The sequence below is a fragment of the Ascaphus truei genome, chromosome 5, assembly GCF_040206685.1.
Source record: "Ascaphus truei isolate aAscTru1 chromosome 5, aAscTru1.hap1, whole genome shotgun sequence".
In the NCBI taxonomy this organism is placed as follows: Eukaryota; Metazoa; Chordata; class Amphibia; order Anura; family Ascaphidae; genus Ascaphus; species Ascaphus truei.
This window is the reverse complement of record NC_134487.1, coordinates 176153482-176178179: the sequence shown is the minus strand read 5'-3', so window position 1 is coordinate 176178179 and position 24698 is coordinate 176153482. Positions and strand designations below refer to the sequence as shown.

At 43.3% G+C, this 24698-nt stretch overlaps 1 protein-coding gene across 3 annotated transcripts in view; it reads left to right on the top strand.

Annotated features, from left to right (window-relative positions):
• Positions 1-24698, top strand: part of SLC23A2 (solute carrier family 23 member 2) — a 111223-nt gene that overhangs the window by 37090 nt on the left and 49435 nt on the right. For all 3 annotated transcript variants that reach the window (XM_075601289.1, XM_075601291.1, XM_075601290.1), the window contains 2 exons: positions 8782-9063; positions 21281-21379. In XM_075601289.1, the coding sequence (XP_075457404.1) occupies positions 8959-9063; positions 21281-21379 (204 nt within the window). In that variant the 5' untranslated portion in view covers positions 8782-8958. The remainder of the gene's footprint in view (positions 1-8781; positions 9064-21280; positions 21380-24698) is intronic.

Sequence of the window (24698 nt, the reverse complement as noted above, 5' to 3'; positions counted from 1 at the left end):
CAAAGCACACACACACTGCTACTGACACACTCGCACACAAACTGCAGCCACAAACAAACTGCAGACAGCCACTTACTACTTTGCAGACTCTCTCCATCTGCTCAGAAAATTTCAGTCAGCTCAGGAGGGGGAGGAGTCAACCCATGGCTGATATTTCCTGACCAATCCCCTGCCCTGTCTCAGAGCTGTTACTTCATTTTGACCAATATCCTGCCCCAGCTGTTGTGAAAGCTGGAAATAAACAGATTGAAAATTACACTTTGCAAGCTGCTAAAATTCCGGGCATTATCCAATCAGAGAGCAGGGTTTTCAATAATGGCCGGAATTTTACTGCTTTATCCTATAATTTACATTATTATACTGATATATTGGAGTGCCGATTCTAATTGTGTATATATAATTTGTCTAATGTACATTGGGGTCCTCCATCTCTTTCCCCCCCCCCCCTTCTTTTTTTTTTTTTTTTTTTTTTCATCTAAAAACATTAAAGGAAATGTATTAAATGTTACATTTGCTAAAAGTAGACCCTGTTCTTGTTTTTTGGCTAATCCGGACACAATTTGGATAGCCAATTTGGATAGCCATGTCACACATGTCACACACACACTACTGCATTCTAAAGTTTAAAAAGTGTGTGTGTGATTTGTATTTTCTTTCCATACTAATTATATTAGTGAGGTCTTATGACCAAATATTCAGATGGGACCATCACTAATTTGAAATTCAACTTTGGATATACTGTGTGTGGTTTTGTAAGGTGCACTATAACCGTGAAACAGAAATCATGATTACAAATATTTCCATTGGCCTCTTGGTAACTAGCCCTGGCAGTGAAACGGTGATATTCTTGTGGTGAAAGACACATTGACCATGTCTGCACTTTCTTGTAGGTGTACTTTCCAAAAATATATATCGTTTTGTGTATCTTTTTTTTTTTTTTTTTTGCTATGGGGGGTGTATTTTGTCTCATCAAGGAAGTCATATTCTGAAGTTAGTACAAATTAACGCGTTAAAATACCAAGACCACTGGTTTCAGCCAAGATTCCCGGCTAATGTTTCCGGGAAAACATGTTACCCATGTTAAATATTTTGTTATTGGGGGGGGGGGATTTTTATGCTAGAAGATAGTTTTGCTTTGCCAATGATTGTGAGCACCTTTTTTGTTTTTTTTTGCTAATACTGTATGCAACCCACACAAAGAAAAAGGTCCCAGACTAATAAGCACTCAAGCCCACGAGGGATATAATTTAATGGTGACATGAAACGCAAATTTAATAGGTATCAAATAAAATTGCGAACACTATTTTATTTGATACCTATTAAATTTGAGTTTTATGTCTCCATTAATTATATCACTTGGGGGATTGAGTGCTTATTAGTCTGGGACCTTCTTCTTGGTGTGGGTCTTATGCTATTATTGTCCCAGCTGGGCACTGTCCCCTCTTTTGCACATGTACTGTACCATAGCTGAGTGAGGGTATTTTATATCTATCTCTGTATGTACATGCTGCCCAGCAAAAAAATAAAATGTTCGTGTGTGGGTGTATATTCTCAACAACAATAAATATATGACATTACAGGTAAGTAGTTCTTTCCATGGTTACTCTAAGCTGGTATGAGAACTATTGATGCTCAGTCAGTGGTCTTGATATATTTCTTTTTACATTTGACACAGTTTTCAATAAAGATACCCGACCTACTTTTTAGTGGGGACAGACCCGCTGCTCATGTTTTGAATTCCTCCTCGCATGTACTTTCAGAAAAGATCTTCTTTTGTATTGGCATTGTTCTGCTAAGGGTAGTTTTGCATCATTAATGCTGATGTGCACCTTTTGCATTCAGTCCTGAAAAATGCAGGTGTGAACAGTCTTGCTAATTTGGTGTCTGTATTGGCCAAAGTATTAAGGAAACCTATAGATTCCTAGAATCCGTGTGATCGGGAGACACAGGGCAATACTATTTAGTAGTGCATTTAATTATATGCTTGAATTTGTTAGATATGTGGGACAATATTAAAGACACAATCCAAGCGGCACTTTTTTTGTTTTAATATATGCAGCTTTTGATTACCTTTTATTCAAAACTAATTTCCTAAGTTGCCGATCGATTTAGTTCTCCCGTGATCGATCAGCAAAGATCCTGTTAACTAAATGGCTGCCTTTCAGTTTCAATCAATCCTTCAGTCAGTGTAACTCAGCAGCTACAATGTATTTTTATATTACCAAGGTAACATTATCTATTGCTACAGTTTGCAGCTCAAACTGCTGGAAACATTGTCAACAAATGATCACAAACATGAAAGTGTTGCAAAGATTGTGCACTGCCATAGAAATAAAAGGATGCTCAGTATATTAAAACTCATTAAAAATGGCATTAAGAATTAAATAATAAAAAAATTAAAAATGCAATAAGTATTGTCTAATACTTCAGAACTGATTTATTAAAAAAAAAAAAAAAAAAAACACATGTAAGATATTGCTTGGATTGTCTTTTTATAATTTGGGTGAATATTAAAAAAAATTTTTTGCTGACGGAGACACCTGGTTCAATTCCCGGTGTTGGCTTCTTGTGACCTTGGGCAAGTCACCTTGTGCTTTTGGTACAAGAGAGAGAGTGTAAGCTTATCTGGGAAGTGTGTGTGTGTGTGTGTGTGTGTGTGTTACCGCGCTTCGAGTATCATTGGGACAAAATCACTGTTATTATTGATATTGACTGCACCGTTGGTGGCACTTTTTCTCTTGTCGGCTATGGGATTATAGTTTTGCTGTCACACGGTGAAAGGTCTGTTAGTAAAAAGCAGCAAGGCCCACCTTGCTTTGTTTAATAGACTTTGTGACTTATTAACGGGACATTTGTATCTAATGTCACTCATTACTTACATTTTTATCAATAAAATCATCGTTAGAACTTTAATATTTAACAATATATATTTTTATATTTGTTTAAGGAAGTTAATGACACTTTGTTTGTTTTTGGCACACTGTCAGGAATTGCACCTTTTTAAAAATATAAGCCCTGCAGGATCTTTGTACCCGGACTTGCAATGGAGATGTGACCTCAGGAACTCGAGCCCCCCTGTGCTGCGGCGGTAATAGAACCTGGTGTAGTGGCACTGCAGCTTTAGGCATTTAGGGTTTAAAGCCTGTTATCCAGCGCAAGAGGCTTATTAAGGCTCAGACGCTGCAGATCTTGCTACTAAATCTGCCGATCAGTCGAGGTTCAGACATTCTCTTGCATGCGCTGCCAGACCGCACCTCCCATCTCTGCAGGGCTTAGTCTCTCTGAGTAAACCCCTTGCTAGTTTCCAAAAATACCAGTACAGCTTTATAGTACAGCCTTGCAAATTGTATTCAAAAGGTGTCCCCAAAATACATGAGGAGAGTAGCTAGCATAGGGATTTGAAGCTTTGAACCCTGGGGCGTGTGTGTGTGTGTGTGTGTGTGTGTGTGTGTGTGTTACACTAATAATTGCAGAAGTTCCATAGCTTTTGCATGATAACCTTCTTGAATCAAAATCCGTCTTTTCTTAAATATCCAGTAGGGTTTACATTAACCAATTCCATGTCTTTTGAAACAAAATGATGATTGAATTAGGCAAACAACAAGTAATTACGTCGGGGTATGTGGAAAAAGTAAGTGAAACCCTGGTTTTTTCAGCTGAATTAAAGGGGATAATTATAATCAGGTGTTTAAATTATTAGGTAGATCTTCAGGTGGGATTTTGGGAGGCTCCACCCTATATAAAGGTCAGAAACTGTGAGTCAAATGGAGAAAGTTCAAGACCACAGTCACTCTACGTAGGTGCAGTCGTCCTACCAAAATCGTTCCAAAAACAAATTGTCAAATCATCAAGGAAGTGACAAAGAACCCCAGAGGATCCAAGGATATGCAGGCTAATGTGAGTGTTTATGACTCAATTATCAGAAAAAGACTGTACAAGAATGGCGTTCATGGAAGCATAGCCAGGAGGAAACCTCTGCTCTCTAAAAAGAACATTGCTGCCATTTGAAGTTCGCCAAAGAGCACATAGATGATCCACAAGACTTCTGGAACAATGTTCTCTGGACTGACGAGGCATAAGTAGAACTTTTTGGCCTACATGAGAAACGTTATCTTTGGCAAAAACAAAAATTGCCTTCAAACAGAAGTACCTCATTCCAACTGTCAAGCATGGTGGTGGAAGTGTGATGGTTTGGGGCTGTTTGGTGCCTCAACCTGGATGGCTTGCCATCATTAGCACAATCATGAATTCTGCATTGTATCAGAAGATTCTAGAGGAGAATGTCAGGCCAGCCGTCTGTTGGCTGAAGCGTAAGTGGGTCATGCAGCAAGACAATGATCCTAAACATACAAGCAGATCTACAAAAGAATGGCTGCAGAAGAAAAAGATTGTTTTTAAATGGCCTAGTCAAAGGTCGGACCGAACATCGATTTGAAATGTGGCAGAACCTGGAGCGAGCTGTCCATGCAAGGAATCCCACAAATTGTCCCTGATTGAAGCAGTTCTGGAAGGAGGAATGGACCAAAATTCCTCAAAACCGATGAGCCTGACCAGCTGTTACAGGAAACGCTTAGTTGAAGTCATTGCTGCTCATGGGGGTGCTACCAGGTACTGAATCTAAAGGTTCACATACTTTTTCACACAAGGATATTGAATGTTTAATTATTTGTGGATAAATAAAGCTTGAAAAAGTATCATGTTTTTGTGTCATTTAGTCAGGTTATCTTTATTATTAGGACTTGGATTAAGATCTACTAACATTTTAAGTTTGAAATATGTGAAAATCCTAAGTGGTTCACAAACGTTTCCTCGCCACATATGTATGTCAGGTCACACAATAACGGTAATAATAAAAAAAGATTGAAGCTGGTGCTGCTGCTAAAGTACTAAACTGTACTACTGTATATGGAAAGGTAAAGAAAATCAGGCACCAAATGGTGTAATAAATGTGCCATTACTCGCTCGATGTTACATAATAGATGAGGATGAAAAAAGACATACGTCCAAGTCAACCGATGCTAAATTTAGACGACAGATACATTATCCTATATCTGTACTTACAGTATATTGATCCAAAGGAAGGAAAACAAAACCCCAGTGAAATATCACCTAATGATCTCATAAGGGGAAAAATAAATTCCTTCCTGACTCCAAATATTGGCAATCAGATTACTCCCTGCATCAACATCCTTTCCATGTTTACTTATTTATGTAGACTCTTGAAAAAGCTCCATTGGGAAGCCAAAATGTGGAGTTATTAAAGACACATTTATTGTACCAGTTGATTTGCCGCCTCTTCTTTTTTTTTCTTTTTTTTTTCTTCTTTTTTTAAAATATAAATACCTTTCTATATATAGTTTGAACTTTTTTCTAGTTTTAAAAAAATATTCAAAATATTCTTTGTAGGGACTTTTAATTATGGCTGCACCTTCTGTTTCTAAGAACTGATTTGTAGGTCACCACAACGTTAAGATAATTATTTTGCAGTACGTCACTGGGTAATGTGGCCGTGAACAACAGGTTCAGAAAAGCAGTTCTGTACTGCAGAATATTGGGACCGTCTGCTTGTTTGAGGATAACGTGGTTTTTCAAGTAGTGGCTCTTTTTAAAAAATATTTTTTTTTTTATAGATCTGTTCTCAGACCTTGTTTTGTGTTTTTCACTGCTTATCGTATGTATGTCTTTATTTATATAGTGCCATCAATGCACATACGTGCCACAGTAGTAATATATGTAATATATATATATATAGCAAAGCAGTTTTAAGAGATTTGGCCCATCCAGTCTGTCTATTTCCTACTTGCTGTAAAGCTTCAGACCCCATTTGATATTATTCGAATTTATTTGTAAAGCACCAACATATACCCCAGAGTGGTACACGAGGTATCAATCGCATAAACAGTGACAAACAAGCGCAAACCGATACCGATAGGTAATGAGGCCCTGCCCCTGGGAGCTTACACGCTAGAGAATGTCTCCTTTTGTGTGAATCCCTTTACTGCAGTTGTTGTTCTCAAACTTTGGACCCTGTCGCCTCCCAAAAATCACTCCAGGCCGCTCTCTCCTGCAATCTGTGCATCGCTACTAAAGTTTGAATTTTAGATCCAGTCTTTTCGTCCCGTTTATCAAGATATTTGTACCGACTTAGAAGTGTCTGTATAATGACCCTGCAAATGGTTATGAACACAGAAGTGGTCTGTGATTATGGAAAAGTTTTTAAGCGCGCTACTGCTTTACTATATTGGCCACCACCTCTGTTGGGAGACATTTCCATGAATCCACTACTTTAGATAGCCCCTTGATGTTTTCCCTGAGCCTCTCACGTTCAAGATTCACAACCTCTTATTGTAACATTCTTCTCTGAAAGACATTCATACTCTGTACTGTGTGTGTGTGTGTGTGTATTGGTATATATATATATATATATCTATATATCTATATATCTATATATCTATATATCTATATATCTATATATCTATATATCTATATATGCCGTGTTAGTCCAGTTGCGATAGTGCGGAATAAATGAGTTCTTCAGTATTAGGTGATACCTTTTTTTATTTGGACTAACAATTTATGTCATAGGACAAGCTTTCGAGAGTTCTGTGAATAAATAGCAGAGGTTGCCATGTGAGCAACAGTTCACATAGAACAGGGGCGGCCAACTCCAGCCCCCAAGGTCCGATTTGCAGGATATCCCTGCTGCAGGACAGGTGGCCCAGTCAGAATGAGGACTGGAGTTGGCCGCCCCTAACATAGGTGTGCATACCTGTGCAAATTCACTGAGTGAGGAAATAGCTGGGGCAGAATGCATTTGTGTAGGGATCCGCACTACACAGATGTACAGTAACTAAAATGTTGTGCGTCGCACACCGACTCGCACACCGACTCGCACACCGATTCGCACACTGATACGCACACTGATTCGCACGCTACTCGAGCATATGCGTAAGCACTTTCAAACAATTTTTATGCAGCAGATCTGGTGGTACCACAACAGTTCAGGGATCACGGCTCATTCAACCTGAAAGACTGTGACCCTTGAAACATGCTATCGTATCCGCTGAATAAAATGGGTGCTTATGCATAAGTTCGTGGTATGTGTATTAGTGTGCAACGGATCAACATGTTTGTTACAATGTGAACAATCTATTGCACTTTGGGCCTTTCTAAAATTAAATAAAAACAGCCAGGAAAATTAAGTAACGATAAGGTTGGTTAATGTAGTTTAAAGGGCATCGCACTCAAGTCCTGTTTTAGGGTGGGGCATGTTTTGGAGGGTAGCTGCATCTTTATAACCATGTATTGCTTTGTTCAGTCCCATCTGCCAGCAAAGTGGATTAAGCTTTAGTCCCACTTGGCAACAAATTGGCTTTGCAATAAAGTGAAAGCACTGAGCCATGTAACATATTCGATCATGTTTATTGTGCTTTTCAATCCCCATCAATATGCATAGGCTTGTTCTTTCAACACAGGCCACAAATGTGTAATAAGACTTGTAAGGACACATTTACATAGCAATAAAAAACGAATATATTTTTATAGGGACATTCTATGAGCCAATGTTACCTTTTCATAGACTTAAAAAAAAAAACTTTTATAGAGCATTTTTTTAATGGTATCTGGTACTGTTCTTTATTTTGTGGAATAAATAAATGACTGTTTCGCGGTCCTATCAAATGCATGTCATATGATTTCCAAGAGGAAGTTGGACAAAAATACTGGATATTTAGTAGAGGACATTGGTTTTGCAATGCATAGATGTGTATATAAAAAAGATTTATTTTTATGTTTGAAAGGGGCTCTTTTTGGACCCGTTGCAGGAACTGCGTCACAGGAAGAAAGAATTAAAACTCCTAGCAGCACAGTAGAGATGTTTAACCACTGGAGTGCCAGCTGCGCCACAATGCATTATGACCTCCAGGGGCTAAGCAGAGTAATTGTAATTTTTCACTGCCAGTTTCCTGTTAGAAGCACTTTGGGGTGTGTTCGGTGTCCTTATACAACTCCAGCCTTACACAGTTGCCTATTCAATGTCAGCAGGGCATTTCAGGGAGGAGATGAGTATTGCTGGGAATAGTCGCTAACAGTGCGTTACTGTGTAAAGGGTGAGGACAGGAGAGGAGAATAAGAACATGAACAGCCACTCTACGTTACTGTGTGCGGGGAGAGGACAGGATAGAAGTGTGGTCAGACTGAGCATGAACAAACTATGCATTGGTGCAGGGGTGGCCAACTCCAGTCCTCAAGGGCCACCAACAGGTCAGGTTTTAAGGATAACCCTGCTTCAGCATAGGTGGCTCAATCAGTGGCTCGGTCAACGATTGAACCACCTGTGCTGAAGCAGGGATATCCTTAATACCAGACCTGGATTTGGCCACTCCGGCACGAATGCATATAAGGTGGGGTGAGAGGATAGGTGCAGGAATTTGCACACTTCCTGCATCTTTTTGCAGGGAGGTTAGAAGATGGAGTTCTCTCTTACTTTGTATAGGGATGAAATGGGTGTGGCCAGGAATAAACGAAAAGTCTGCATTACTGCTTGCAAGGATAAGAGGGGCATGTCCAAAAGATGACTTGGCACTCACTCTGCTATCCTTTTTGTGCATGCGCGCAAGAGATGCGTTTTGGACAAGACATAAGCTACTAATTTTGCTGCAGTACTCTGTGCAGGGAGGGGGTAGAGAGAAGTTTTTTCCTTTACCCACCTAATGCACTCTGTTACTGTGTGCAAGAATTAGGAATGGAGATTAATTGGACTCCCATTTCTCCCCTGTCCAGGTGCCAGCGAACCCCGACTGCACATAACACACCAGTCTGGATGCACAGGACTGCAGACCCATCCCTGTGACCACTGACGGCACTTGCTCCTTAACCTACGAAGGGGCAACCCCACCAGACTTCACTTGCCAGGCTCCGCCAAGGCACACCGGCAGCAAAACGGGCACCGATCCAGAGATGGGAATTGGCAGGAATCCCTCATCCAAAGCGATGGAAAACTCAGACTCAACGGATGGGAAATACGAGGAGGAGTCCAAGCACCCTGCCTTCTTCACCCCTCCGGTAAGAGCCGCACTCCCGTCTGCTCCGCTTTCCGGACAGATGCAAGGGGAGGTTTTCTTTTTTTTTTTTTTAAATGTTATTTTTAATTTCCTTTTGTTTAAGAAACGCTATACTTATATTGGGAAATTCTGGGGAACCTGAACCCTCTCTAATAGCGAGTCTGAGATCAGATGCATTGTAAGTAACCCCAACCCCCTCTAATAGCGAGTCTGAGATCAGATGCATTGTAAGGAACCCCAACCCTCCCTAATAGCGAGTCTGAGATCAGATGCATTGTAAGGAACCCCAACCCTCTCTAATAGCGCGTCTGTGATCAGATGCATTGTAAGGAACCCCAACCCTCTCTAATAGCGCGTCTGAGATCAGATGCATTGTAAGGAACCCCAACCCTCTCTAATAGCGAGTCTGAGATTTTCAAATGACCTGAAAATGGCAGGGAACCCTTTTGAGGATGCCCAAGGCTTAGTAGGAACCCCAGTTGAAAAACACTGTGCTAGGGCAGGGGAGCACCAACTTCCTGCAGAGCCCTGCTGTCTGCCTGCTCCGGAGCTCGCGCCCTCCCCCCCCTAATCTGGTAGCTGCGGGGTCACGTGACCCTGCCGCCGCGTTGCCATGGCGACGTGTCACAGAGCGTCTGAACCACGGTAAGTAAAGTGTTGCAGAGGCCTCACGCGATCCCCCAGCATTTAAATGCCTTGGGGAAGAGTGCGGGACCTCTGCAACCACCCGCGCCCCCCAGACAAATCTCCCGCCCCCCAGTTTGCGCACCTCTGTGCTAGGGGATACGGTTACGTTACAAACCTAGGTTTTATAAGGCGCCAATAAAGGGCAAAAAGAAATGGGTCCGTCAGAAAACAGCGTATGAATATTAAAAATAAGAGCAACAGGACAAGGCTAATCAAAAGTAAAAATTATATTGTTATCAAATAGATGCAGGACCACATTTTGTTTATACAGATGAAGTACGCAAACGGTTTGCCCCAGATAACACAACATATCCCATTATAATGCAGAATATTGCAGTTACTATAGGATTCAGTGGCAGAATATCCCACCATATCTAATCAGATGCTGCTCATCCCTTTGCTTGCTTCTGTTTATTTCAATTTTTTTTAATCCTATGGCTTGATGTGGTACAGCAACACTACACTTTTTTGTGCTTTGCAAATGATTTTGAGTGTATTATTGGACAATCTACTATATATTTTTGAAAATTGTTTGTCCGCTATGCATCTGGACACCTCAAGATATCGTAACAAAATGAAGCATTAGGGTTCCTGACATCAGGGAGCAGGTTTTTGTTTCTATCCAATTTTCAATTAAATTTTTAAACATTCTATGAGTTATTACGATTTTTCTGACAAGCAAGTAGGCCACTGGGTGTTGTATCTTGTAGCCGCTGCGTCTGGCACGTGACATCTACTGCTGACGTCTACTGGTGACATCAGAATGCACATAGTCTGGTGGCAGATAAGGAGAGCCAGGTGGCTATAAAGTTTATACAGCAAGCAGACAAAGAGAGGAAGTCTGTTGGCACGTGAAGAGAACGTAAGAGTGCAGGAGGAGAGGCAGAAAGAATTGGGGACATCATAAGGTATTAAAGGAAAGTGATGGGAGGGAGAGAGATGGGGGTGGGGGGAGGGGGGAGATTTCTTTGAATTTCTGAGCAATGCCAGGTATTTTCAGATAGTTTTATAACATATGTGGCGTACTCCCCGTGTGGGTTTAGTCCGTAAATAAAGGTTAGCAATGAATAACAATGAACTGCAGCCTTCCTCTGCTGCTTCTACAGTGAATCACGGATGATGGCGCGAAAAATGTGTGTTTTCCTGACTATTCAGCAGAAATGTGTACGATGTTTTGAGACACTGTACTTTTTTGCTTCACCGTGTTGCAAACACTTTGTTTGGGGGGGAAAAGGAAAGTACATTTGTGTTTTACCTGGAGCCTTGAGGAGAATCGTTATTGTTAAATGAAACTTAAGTCGCCCAAATATTTGCAAATCCAGAGGGAGATACGAGCCCTCAATTGAACATTGGAGGCTGCCTCGTTTCGGTGGGTTTTTCTTGTAAAATGGCCAATTCCATCATTTTCTCGAATTAAGTAGAAATAGCTCTTGCCACTGCTCACGCGCAGCATGGATGTTCCTATTGGCCCAATGGAACTCATCGCGCAGCATGTGCGAGAACACTCTGTGAGCATGGACGCGGCCTTACGATAATGCAGAATAAATGAGTACTTTAGCATTAGGCGATGCCCTTTTTTACTTGGACTAACAATTGATATAAGAGAGAACGAACCCTTGAAAGCTTGTCTTATAATATCAATTGTTGGTTCAAATAAAAAAAGGTATCACCCAATACATCATTTTCTATGAATGGTTTGCCCGCCAGTATACAGCAAATAAAAATAACACTTGTGAGCACATTCACATCAGACAGGTCTGCAACCCTGCCATCCATTCTTGTGCCATACAGTGCTTCCACTGCAGCCAGGGATTATGGGTAATGACATGTAAATGAGCACAGTTTCACCTTTTGCCTTTTCTCCATGTTAACTAGGGTTGCCGGGTATCCAGTATTGAACTGGACTGTCCTGTATTTGGATACTCTGTCCAGTAAAAAATGAGAGGTACTGTAATACTGGACATGTATGTGTCCGGTATTTCCCTCCCTGGACACAGTGACCTGACCCACCTTTCACCATTGAGTCCAGTATTTTTGGAGAAGCCACCTGGTAACACTAATGTTAACATGGAGCCCTATAAATGTAATGTATGTCTGCTGTATTACACAGCTTTTCAGCACAGCATGGGTTAAAGAAGGGATTAACCAGTAAGCCTATCGCAGACAGCTGTTTCTCCCATCAGTATAGTACACAAAATGTGGGAAATTCAGAATAAATTGTTGTAAGCAGTTTGAACTCTCAGATAAATGGGTCATTCAGCGAATTGGCTTGTTACACTTTTTTCTGAACCCTGTGTCATGTCTTCACCTTGAGTAACATCCATATTATGCCTCGTAACAATGAGCTCACGAGGCCTTTTATAGAGTCATAAAGACCTCTAGCTCAATATAAAGCCTTACTTCAAAGAGTTTTTAAATATACAACTTTGCTTTATGACACCAACTGTATGGACGGTTCATTTTCTAGGTGTTTGTAGTACTATTTCTCATTGTTATGGGGAAAAGTTCACTTGTGATAAAGGCTGAATTTAGAACCACACAGGAAATTGCTCCAGTTATCTGGCAGTGTAATCACTGAATATGACCGACTGATTACAATTGCCTTGGTGAATCACTGTCCCATTGATTTAATAAAAAACGGAGTTTGCCTCGTCAGGATATCTGATTAAAACGATGAACGTAATATGTTTAATGGGGTAAAGGGAAAGTCATAGCTAGCGGCAAAGGGCTAGTATGACTAGTGCTTTATGGGTTAAAGCTTGGCTTCTCAACTCCAGTCCTCAAGACATACCCCCCACCCCCCAACAGGTCAAGTTGTGAGGATATCACTGCTTCAGCCCAGGTGGCTCAATTAGTCCTGCAGCACACCTTGATTGAGCCACCTGTGCTGAAGCAGGGATATCCTTTAAACCTGTTACCTGACCTGTTTGGGGGGGGGGGGGGGTCTTGAGGACCGGGGTTAACAACCCCTGGGTTAAAGAGTCATTGGCAGGTAGAATCAAAGGGAACTAATTGCATTAATAGGTTTAAAGGGTCAGTCCTGCATTGAATTAAAGAGCACTATTTGCAGTAATGTGTTTAATGTGGTGAAAGGTCGGGCTCACGTAAGACCACAGCAGATAATGACATAGATAAGTTTACATTTTTGACAGCTCTGCGGGGCTGACCCTTTTTTATTGAAAGCACCTCCTTATCCATGAGAACTTGTATACCTCTGTGCTATCTGATAACGGCTTATCTTAGTCTGTGCACAAGACAGGAACCATGATATAAGGATTTTTTGTGTAGCTTTTCTGCATTATCTGCAGCAACCATGGCCAAGATATACTCCTTTATACCGAAGTGTCTGGTTGCTATAGAAACCACCTCTTCCCTGGGAAAACATTAAAGCCACATTAATCTGTGGGTGGGGAGAGGAGAATGTGTCCCCCCTGATACCACCTCTGTGTTACTCCTTTTGCTGTTTGTAGTGGAGAGAACTGATCTTAACCCATACACTGCCAGAGAGATCACGCAGCACAAAAGCATTATTTGTGCTAGCTCAATATCTAGATTTTCTTGTACGGTTTAGCATCTAGTTTGTGAAAAGAAGATATTGATGTAAAGACCATAGAAGACTTGTTTTTTTTTTTTTTTAAAGGATTTAAAAAAAAAAAAGGGTTCTGCTTGGGGAAACAAAGCTGCATTTTGTTCAAGTAGATTTCTGCTATAAAGGTAAAGTCCCATCCGGAAACATTTATTTGTTTCGGGGGTATGATACATGCGACATTCGCCTTCTGCAGTTAATTCCCTAACTTTTTTTATTTTTCTACTTTTTGGTTCTTCTGTTGTATTGGAGACTTTTGGGTCAAAAACAGAATCTGAACGTCTCTCTGGCAGGGAAAGGGTTACCCCCAAGTGACGGTCTGGTGACCGGTGACGCCTGTAGGTCTTGTGACACGAAATCTGCCTAGATTAAGCAATTGCTGCTTAGCTCTCAACACCTTTGCCCCAAAAGGAATGCGTGAGCCCAGCCGAATGTGATGATTCTTTAAAAAAACCTTCCAGTGCCGGCCAGCATTGCCAAATATGCAGCATTATGCTGCTTTTGTTACCGACTTGTGCTATGTCTCCTTCAGTGAGATAGGGACCTGCCCTCTCTGGCACTCGGCCTCTTATGCACCAGCTCTTCTGAAATCGCGTATTTTTAAAGCTTTAAAGCTCGTTTTAGAAAATCGGCCATTTTTTGTGTGTGCCAATATTTTTACGATGTCTAATTAGAAAAAAAAACAAAGCTGTGTTTTTAATAAAAATGCAATGAAATAGTAAGAGCCCCTTTCCCTGGGTTTGAGCCGCGTCCTGTTCGTTTAGTTTGGCGTTGATGGAGAATGATGCATTTTTAGCATGCTCTCTCTCCGTTTGTTTTGGAATGCAGGTAGAAATTCTCCATTTCTTGCAGTTTGGGTTATTTTTAATGAGAATCATCTTATTTGAACACTACGTTGGTCTAAGGCCAATATCACCTAGTGTGTGTAAATGTTCAGCTCAGATTTTTTTTTTCTGCTCTTGAAGGAATAGGCTGCTTGGGTGTGAAACGGGCCCGTCCAACTTGGAATAGCCGCACCAGACTTTAAATTTTTTTTTTTTTTTTTTTTTAAAGAAATAGCCACCATAACTTCCGCATACACTTTTTTTCATTTGTTTTCCTTATTAAAAATACGTAAACGCGGTGGCCAGGACTTCAGGCTAGTAGGACACGTTGCTGTGAAGCTCCGTCCCAAAAAGACTGAAGGGCTATTAAAGGACAATTAACACCGCAATAACCCCCAAAAAAGGGAAATACAGGCCATGGAGCCCTCACCCCGGGCACATAGGGGTCCAAAAGCGGCAGAAATCGGAGCAGGACCGGCAGAAACCCACAGTAGAGCCGCCGGGTCTCCGGGCCTCCTCACAGGCATGACCGAGAGTGCAAGATGGCCGCCGAGCAAGAGTGAGGCTGTGGTGGGGCACTGAAAGGCGGAGGAGGTAGGAGCCGAAGCGGAAGGGAATCACCTGATGGGAGTCCCTGCTCCGGCACTGCAGAAGAAAGTAGTCAGCTGTTGGTTGCCGACCAGGGAGACCGCAGTGGGTGGTCTGGTTGGCTTTTTTGCCTCGGCACTCTGCTATAGTGCTGCAGGAGAGCGCTGTGTTGACTCTTCACCCCCCACCCATAAAAACGTTCCTGCAGCGGCATCTCCGGAGCGGACGTGTGAGGCATCCTCTCTCCCCGAGTTCCGAATTGCAGATAGAAACATCTGCAGGGGAGGTTGGGGCCCTGCGTCCAAGGGAACTGGTGCAGGGAGGGTGGAGGCGGCGCAGGATCACCCTGCTTGTTCCCCCGGTGTGGGATATTCATGCCAGTGAGTGAGGAGCTCAGAAAAGGGCTGCAGGAAAACCGAAGGGCTTAGAGAGGGAGAGGCCCCAAAATTACAAAAATTCCATCACTATCACCGTAGGGGATAAGAGGCTACTACAGAGTCCTGCAAAGGCCTGGAGTCTCCAACAGGGGCTGGATGCAGGAAGGAGACGCCTGACGCGGGCGGAGGGTGTTTTCTCCAACTAGTACTAGTGCAGAGGCTCCAGAGACTACAATTAAGTGCAACCCCCCAAGAAAATAGCTGAGCTGAGTCTGACCACATTTTGGGACCTATCTTAAAAATCTGATTTGGAAGCGGACATGAAGTGTGGGATGGTGGCCGCCTGAAGACAGAGGCCCGCCGACCGTCGCCTAAATAGACCACCAAATACATGAATTGAATCATAAGAAGCATATGAAGATACCATAAAAACACAAGCCCAAAAAGATGCCACCAAAATATGTGAAGAAAAGAACCACACAAGAAGTTTCCAAGTACTTTTCGAAAACCAATGTCAGGTGAGAGCCATGAGGAGGGGGGTTCCCCGAGCATACCCAGGGGTCGCCATCTGTGCTAAACCAAGGAGACAAGGATAACTAAATTGGACTTGGATGCACTATTCCAAAAAAACACCATAACCATACAGCGAGAAATTCAAAAAGCTGTAACAGGTCTTAAACAAGAAATGGTGTCACTAGGGTCTAGAACGGAGAATTTAGAAACTAAAATGGCGGACTCCATCCAAAGACGTTCCAACTTAGAGGAAGAACTCTTAAAGATTTTCAGAAGAATTCTCCCAGTTCAGAGATAACATTGAAGACTTGGAGAACAGGGAAAGATGCCAAAATCTATGAATCAGGAACGTCCCTGAATCCGTCCCATTGGAGGAATTACAGCCTTACATCCGCAGGCTGTTCAAGACCCTAGTCCCAGACCTCAGAGAGAAGGCACTAATGATGGACAAGGCACATAGAGCCCTTGCTCCGTGCAACAACATCCCGAACAGGGACGTAATACTACGAATACATTGTTTCACAACGAAGGAAATTATCCTGAATGCCTACAGGATGAGGAGGCGCAGACCTAATCTTCGAGGGATCCTCCATCCAAGTCTTAAGCGACCTTGCATGAATTACAATTGAAAGGAGGAGGGCAATGAGACCGGTGACCATGGCCCTTAAAAGCAAAGGAATCTGATACAGGTGGGGGTTCCCGTTCCGCCTAATCATCATGAGAGAGGGTAAGCAGATATCAGTCCGGACACTGGAAGAAGCGGAGGGCCTGGTGGAGAGCCTAGGCTTCAGCCCAAGAGAAGAAAACCTTCAGCAGCCAGACCAGAGGGGGTTCTCAACCTGCGGAGCGACGGACAGCAGCACGAGAGTCCTTCGAGTCCAACGAGCGGATGGGAAAAAAGTCATAAAAGCAAATTGTGACTGTATTGTCATAAAGCTACTCATTCTACACACTAGCCGGCCTTCTCAGATCTGTCAAGAATATTGATGAGAATGTGGTCGGGGGGTTTCCTTTGGCCCCTCTCTTTGCTCCGGGACTGGGGGGGAAGTTGGGGGTTTATACAGCCCTTGCAAAGCCTGTCTAACATGTGTGATATAAGCCCAGGACTATGATTCTGTCACTGACAATCAGAGCTGAAAGTGAGAAGGACATTGGTTTCGCTATGTATTGATGCAATGTGATTTCATTAAAACTCAACATGAGACACACATTTATCTTTTTCACTTCCTCGTTCCTTTGTTGGGCCACACAGATTCAGTAGGGTCTGCTGGTTGTTGCTGCCCTGAGGTTTCGTTCGAACCAGCTGAGTCACTTCCGGTTTTGTTTCATTGTTTCCTTAACATCTTCCCTGTCCGTGGGTCCAGCAATGACTTGCTGTTTAAAAATAAATAAAAAAAATCAGCAAGTTTTCAGTTTTGGAGCAATATACACACAATACACCATATTTATTTGCAGTACCTTTTAAACACAGCGGCTGAATTTCCTCTAAAATTGCCGTGTGTGTGTGGCCGTGTGTCTGTGGCCGTGTGTCTGTGGCCGTGTGTCTGTGGCCGTGTGTCTGTGGCCGTGGCCGTGTGTGTGTGTGGCCGGCCAGACTTGCTGTCTCCGGTGCTGCGGCTGAAAAAGTGGGTTCACAGTGCCGGTAGACCGTGTCGGTTGCGCTGCCGGGGTCCATGCTTCCGAATTGGACACTACACAGGTGTTAATCCTCCAGTGCCGCCACCAACTTGGTTGGCGTGGCTGTTGTACCGGAGACTGTTGGGTTGCGTTTGTTTGTGCGCGTGCGTTACTATTATGTTACATAGTGTGGTAACGTACATGTGTATGAATGTCTTAGTTGCATATTAGATCAGCGGTGCGCAAACTGGAGGACGCAAGATTATCCACAGGGGGGCGCGTCGGTTGCAGGGGTCCCGCGCTCTTCCCACAAGGCTTTTAAATGAATGCTGGGGGATCGCATGAGGCCTCTGAGACTTCACTTACCTTCTCTTCGGCGATGCGTCGCCATGGCAACGCGGCGTTAAATGACGTCTTGAGGTCATGTGACCCCCGCGACGACATTTGACGCCGGGAGCCGGAGAGGAGGTAAGGGAGATAGGGGGCGCGAGCAGGGAGGAAAGCAGGAGGGGGGTGCGAGCAGGAAAGATTGCGCAGCGCTGTATTAGATGATGAGGTTGAAAAAAGACATACAGTACGTCCATCAAGATCAACCGATGCTAAATTTAGAAGACAGATACTTTACCCTATATCTGTACTTACAGTATATTCATACAAAGGAAGGCTAACAAAAACCCCAGTGACATATCATTGGGTATCTCATAAGGGGAAAAATAAATTCCTTCCTGACTCCAAATATTGGCAATCAGATTACTCCCTGGATCATCATCCTTCCCATGTTTACGTATTTGGTATATTCCTGTATACCTTTCCTTTCTAAAAAGATGTCCAACCTTTTTTTTGAAGATATCTATTGTATCTGCCATCACAGTCTCAATGAGTAATGAATTCCACATTTGAACTGCCCTTACTGTAAAGCAGGGGTGAGCAAACTTTTTATGCCGAACCAATACAAATGTTTTATTTTCAGGCATCTGCCGCGTAACGTCAGCGCACATGAACTGGTTCAGCCAATGAGGGCGAACCAGCTTCGTGACGCGTCCGCCATGCATCTACAATCTCCTGCATCCAAGTTTACAAATCGCTTGAGCTGCAGGAGTGCGCACGGCGGTCGCACGTGGCTGCGCAGGGACCATAATTGGGGGGGGGGGGGGTTCGGCATTTATCCACTTCTTTGCTACCTCCCTTTCCTCTCCTTTTTTTTCCCATCCCCTCCCTTTTTTCCTTCTATTTACTACTACCTATCTGTATTAGGCCTCGGCCAGGGTGGCACTGAGCGGGCGGGCATGCTCACGCTGGCCGCGATGAAACACGTTGCGGCAATGTGTGTGGCCAGCATGAGCGAGCGCCTGCTCGGCGCTTAGCTGCTTGCAGAGCAAGCAAATTTAATTTTGCTGCTCGCAAGTGCGTCATGTGAGCGCGCACCGCTCCCTGCCTGGACGTTTCGTGGCCAGCTAGGTGCGCGCTCGTCTGGGGGCGCAGCCACGATGTCACGGAGATGGTTCGCCCTCATTGGGCAAACCGCTCACGTGACGTGATTGCGAGCAGCAAAATCAAATTTGCTTGCTCTGCAAGCAGCTAAGCGCCGAGCAGGCGCTCGCTCAAGCTGGCTACCGCGGCCAGCGCGAGTACGCTCGCCCGCTCAGCGCCACCCTGGCCGAGGACTAATGTATTATTTATTTATTTATGTTTTTAATGTTGTGATTTTACTTTCTGTTAATTCTTTTATTACATTTATAGTATCACTGACAGTGCAGCCTACCTGTCAGCTGTGCCAAGAATCGGGTAATAGTCAGCAGAGGAGAGTAGGTCCAGAGCGCTTAGCAGGGCAGACACCAGGGGGTGATGTCACAGCGCTGGGGCGTGCTCCTCCTCCTGGCCACTTCGGAACCAGCCGCCGTACCCCCGCAGACCATGTTGTCTGTGCGTGCGTGCATTCTCCTGCCCGCGCACCCACCCGTGTACCCGCGCCATTATGTTGTCTGCCCGCCCTTGCGTCCGCACTCGCTGTGCCGGATTTCCCCCTCAAAAAAGCAGTCTGTCTGTAGCTGCAATTTCTCAGTCAGGCATTATGTGGCACTGTGCTGTACAGCTCATGCAGCACCTCGCCTACATTGCTGTCTGTGTGTGTCTGCCTGTCTCTGCCTGTCTCTGCCTGTCTCTGCCTGTCTCTGCCTGTCTGTCTCTGTCTGTCTCTGTCTGTCTCTGTCTGACTGTCTCTGTCTGTCTGTCTCTGTCTGTCTGTCTCTGTCTGACTGTCTCTGTCTGTCTGTCTCTGTCTGTCTGTCTCTGTCTGTCTCTGTCTGTCTCTGTCTGTCTCTGTCTGTCTCTGTCTCTGTCTCTGTCTGTCTCTGTCTCTGTCTGTCTGTCTCTGTCTGTCTGTCTCTGTCTGTCTGTCTGTCTGTCTCTGTCTGTCTGTCTCTGTCTGTCTGTCTCTGTCTGTCTGTCTGTGTGTGTCTGTGTGTGTCTGTCTGTGTCTGTGTGTGTCTGTCTATCTGTCTGTCTGTCTGTCTCTGTGTGTGTGTCTGTCTATCTGTCTGTCTGTCTCTGTCTGTGTGTGTGTGTGTCTGTCTATCTGTCTGTCTGTCTATCTGTGTGTCTGTCTATCTGTGTGTCTGTCTATCTGTGTGTCTGTCTATCTGTGTGTCTGTCTATCTGTGTGTCTGTCTATCTGTGTGTCTGTCTATCTGTGTGTCTGTCTATCTGTGTGTCTGTCTATCTGTGTGTCTGTCTATCTGTGTGTCTGTCTATCTGTGTGTCTGTCTGTTTGTGTCTGCCTGTGTAAGAGAGACATGGACAGAGGGGGGGGGGGGGGTGAAAGAGAGACATGGGGATGTGAGACATTGGGAGGGAGGGGGAGACACTGGGGGAAGGTGAGAGACACTAGAGGGGAGGGAGAGTGATAGACACTGGGGGGAGGAAGTGACACACTGACTGGGGGGAGTGACACTGGCTGGAGGGAAAGAGACACTGAGGTGATGGAGACACACTGGCTGGAGGGAGAAACTGCAGGGAGGGAGTGAGAGACACACTGGGGGGAGGGAGCGGTGGGGGTCGTTTAAAAATGTATTGGGGCGGTGGGGGTCTTGGCCTTAAGCAGTCTTTGGGGAGGTATATACTGAAAGTCTCTTGGTATATTCCAGAAATAAGACACAGAGTATAACGGCATACTTCTTGTAGTCTTTAAGCATCGATCCCCACCTCTACAAGCCTGTATAAGTTTAACATGTATAATGTTAGTATCTTGTCCCTGAGTATATTTTTATATTAATAATTATATATTAATAATTATATATCTATTATTTGGAAGGCCTTCATCCAGCAGTGAATCAACAAGGGCTGATGCTATAAAGATAGATTTATAGACTTGATTTTCTTAATTTCTTTTTTGAGGTTACCATAGGAATCTTTTAGGCTGCACTAGGTTTGGGAGGAGCTCCATTTTAACCTTCCGGACAATTAATATTTGAATTGCTTATAGCTCTTCAGTGAAGCATCAGAGTTTGAAAATCAAAACAGTGATGGAAAGGGTAAGATGAGGGCTGTTAAAGTAATTGGCGATCAGTGCGGACTGCTCCTTTTTTTTAAAACCAGTTTGCGTTTAGAGATTGAGAAATAGCTTGGGTGCTGGAGGAGTGTAGTTGGGTACTCTGTATAGTAATCTTTCCTTTGCAAAATAAGAGTCGACTAGGTGATTTTTTTTAGTAGGGTAATAAACAATACAGTTAACATCTTAATTACAGACTCTAGTAGCAGATTGGTAGGTATCCAAGTTAAAGGGGTTAACAAACAGCATTTAGTAATCTTAATTTCTCTTGCCTGTTTTTGGCTTTGCAGATTACTTTATGCAAGCAGCCACCTCCTGGGGTGGAATTCTGGCAGCACATTGATTAATGGTGACGTTTACTGTGTTGAACTGGTGCAAAGTGGAGCATAAGTGGCTCAGTTGGGGATCGAATCGACAAAACGGAAAACCAACAGCTTGACCACTATGCCATTGTAATACATAGACGGTGTGTTTTGCAGGAGGTGCGAAATGGAGGAGCCGCTTCCAGTGGAGATCAAGATACCGAGGATACAGAACTCATGGCAATTTATACCACTGAAAGTGGCATTGCAGAGAAAGTGAGTATCTGCATTAAAACGGCTGTTGACACAGTGTCTGTGGTACCCGCTCTGTCATGGGCACTTGCTTGTCTTCTAGGGGCAGCCAGCCAACCCAATCCAAAAGGAAGTGGAACCCCCTTCGCTGCCTTTTCCGGCATCTAGGGCTTGTCGCGGTCATGTGATCACTCCTGGAGCAATCACATGATGTGGACATCCGGTGACACTGGTGCCGTCGGACCCCCGGCACTGTACAAAGGTTGAACAATATTGGCGTCATTGGCTTTCCTTAGTCAAGATTCGATCACCCATTAAGTAAAATGTACTTGCTTTCTTCATAAAATGAATCAGTATCTGTTTTCTTGCGAGTACAGAGTTATGTATGTAACATAAACTGAATGACATAGAAATAAAGACAAACGGGCACAAACAGATACAGAAGGTAAGGATGGCCCTGCCCGTGGAGCTTACACTCTAGAGAATGAGGCGGTGTTGAAACAAAGGGTAAAGTGGCTGCTCATTGTGAGACGCAGTATGCTTCAAGATGTAGTGTGGTCCAACTACATACCTGATCCCATTAAGGTTTGGAGATGAGGATGTTGGGGAGTGTTGGCGTGGAGTTTGGTCCAGCCACACCGCTGGTCTCTAAGAGTTGGAGGGGTGGTAGTAGATAGGCTTCCTTGAAAAGGGGAGTTTTTGTGGAGTTTTTAAATGTCTGAATCCTGGAGGAGAGTTTGATGGTGCATGGTGAAGGTTGCAGTAGTCAAGGCGGGACAGGAGTAACTGAATTAGGATTTTAGTTATGTCATAAATGAGAAAAGGGTGTTTCCTGGCAATATTTAAAGGTAAAAAAAAAAGTATATACATATCTTTGTAATGACGTATATGTATATAATTATAATTTAAAAAAAAAAGATAATCCTGTTTAACCTTGTAAAAATCCAGTGCGATTCAATTACTTTAGCCGTAGGGGAGGTTTGCCATGTAAGTAACCATAGAACATTTCTTATGCCGCATGTAGTTATCGAATGTTAGTAGTATGGAGGAGCCTTGCCCCTAATGTGCACCTCACTGTCATTTATTTGATTTGCAGTAATTCTGTGGCAGAAAACTCCGCTGCTGCCAGAAGGACCAGCAATGTCTTGCTATCCCCTCTGGCAGTGAAAGGGTTAAGAGATGATGGGTGGTCGTAATGCTAGTCATTATCTATTGCACTGCAGTGGTTTGATTTCCTTTCTTTGCTTCATGAAGCCTTTCATTCTTTATCTTGGCCCCATTCAATCTGCTGGTTGATTTTCTTTTTCAAGGTATTAAATTCCCTTCGTGATGCACTCGCTCTCCCAGCCCTAGTGTCTCCCAATTCTTCTTCTTCTAGCCAGAGATCTAGGTCAGATACTAGTAGTTGCTTCAAGGCGGATGTGTTCAGCAGCCTGGAAAACAAGAACTTGCGTTAGAATCCTTCAGGAATCTGTGCTCTGACCTCTGTAATTCCAGAGAGGTTATCAATTAAATATTTAGAGAGGTGTGTGTGTGTGTATATATATGTGCACAGCACATCTATATCTATCTACAGAGGTGTGTGTGTGTGTGTGTATACATACACAGACACACACACACACACACAGAGCACGTACCACATAGTGTCAATCTGGATAAAATGTATTTGGTACACACAATAAAAGCCTTGAGATAGACACACACAAACACACACACACGGGTCGCAGATAAAAGTGCATGTTGAGATAAATTCTAATGGAGGGATGGTCTGAAGGTCCGGTGTCATCCAAAAGCAACAGTCGCCACTCGCATCCCTACAGCCGTAGAGAAACGTCCTGCTTGTAGCCGCAAGAGTCCCGGTGTACTGCAATGGCCAGGGAAATGCAATAGCTGATACCGTGCAGAGTAGGACGACTGGAACCTCTGCCAAACTTCCAGGAGACGGTCGCGTTGTGACATACCACGCAGAGAGGGACTGTCCCAACGCGTTTCGTCACAGATCATGTGACTTAATCGGGGAATAGAGATCTTAATATCAATGGTCCTGAAATGGTATGTACATAACCAGTATCAGCTGTAAAGGGTAATTGAGAACAGTTGTGAACAATAAAAACAATGTTTCTAACTTGAGAGCGCTACAATGAGGTAGACACAATAGTTAATGCCTAGGTTTCATGCCAGTTATCAGTGATCAAGAATTGCTATATATAATATAGCACAATCCATTTGAAATAGTGAAATACAAAGAAGATCAATATTCCCATAGAGAGCAGTGTGGATGCGATCAGGCTTAAATTACTATGATAAAAAAATACAACATAAATACAACACCGTAGATATGAACCACGTATAGCAGCAGGTACCAGCACTGCAATATACTTACCCTCATTATAGTAATGTGTATATAAGAGATTAAGTAGAGTAGATACAATGTTATTACAGAAAACAATATCATTATTCTCCAACAAAGTTCATTTTGCATGATAATTAGCACACACATTTGCAAAGCATCAAATGGAGAGTATTAGAGAGAGTATCATCAGAGACTGGTATGCAAAAAGACACAAATTAGAACTGTGCAACAGTGAGAAGTCAACACTTACAGTATAAATATTACATTTATCCATAGCCTATTTAGAGAGAGAATACATTTTTTTTTCTATCTATATACAGTAGATGAGGAATGTCCAGGTGATAGAGAGCAATGAGTGGCCCCTCTAGACAAAGAAGACCAGAATAGGGGGAGACTCATCCAGAGAGAGGAACTTATTATACTAATGTGCTTGCATTTAGACACTCATTGAAACCAGCAGGAGCGAGAGCACCAAGGGTATAGATCCAATACTACAATACTATAGTATTGACTATAATCTATACCCTTGGTACGCTTGCTCCCGCTGGATGTTTGTCTACGGCTGTATGGATGTGAGCGTCGACTATTGCTTGTTCCGGATGACACCGGAACCGGACTTCAGACCATCCCTCCATTATGAGATTTTAGAAACATGCGCTTTTATATCTGCAATTCGTGAGTGTGCCTATCTCAAGGTTTTTTTTATTTTTGTACCAAATACATTTTATTCAGATTTACGCTATGTGGTACGCGCTTTCTCTCTCCCTGTCTATTAAGATACCTTTTGGATGTGAAGAAGAAAAGAAGCTTCGGCGGTCACAGCAAACGAAGGAGCTCAGCCATGAATAAATAAAATCACTATTTAATCAAACTTGGTGCTGGACTCTTTGATAAAGTTCCTTGCGGAATGAAACGCGTCAGAGAAGGTGAATCCCTGTAATGTCCAGCACCAAGTTTGATTAAATAGTGATTTTATTTATTCATGGCTGA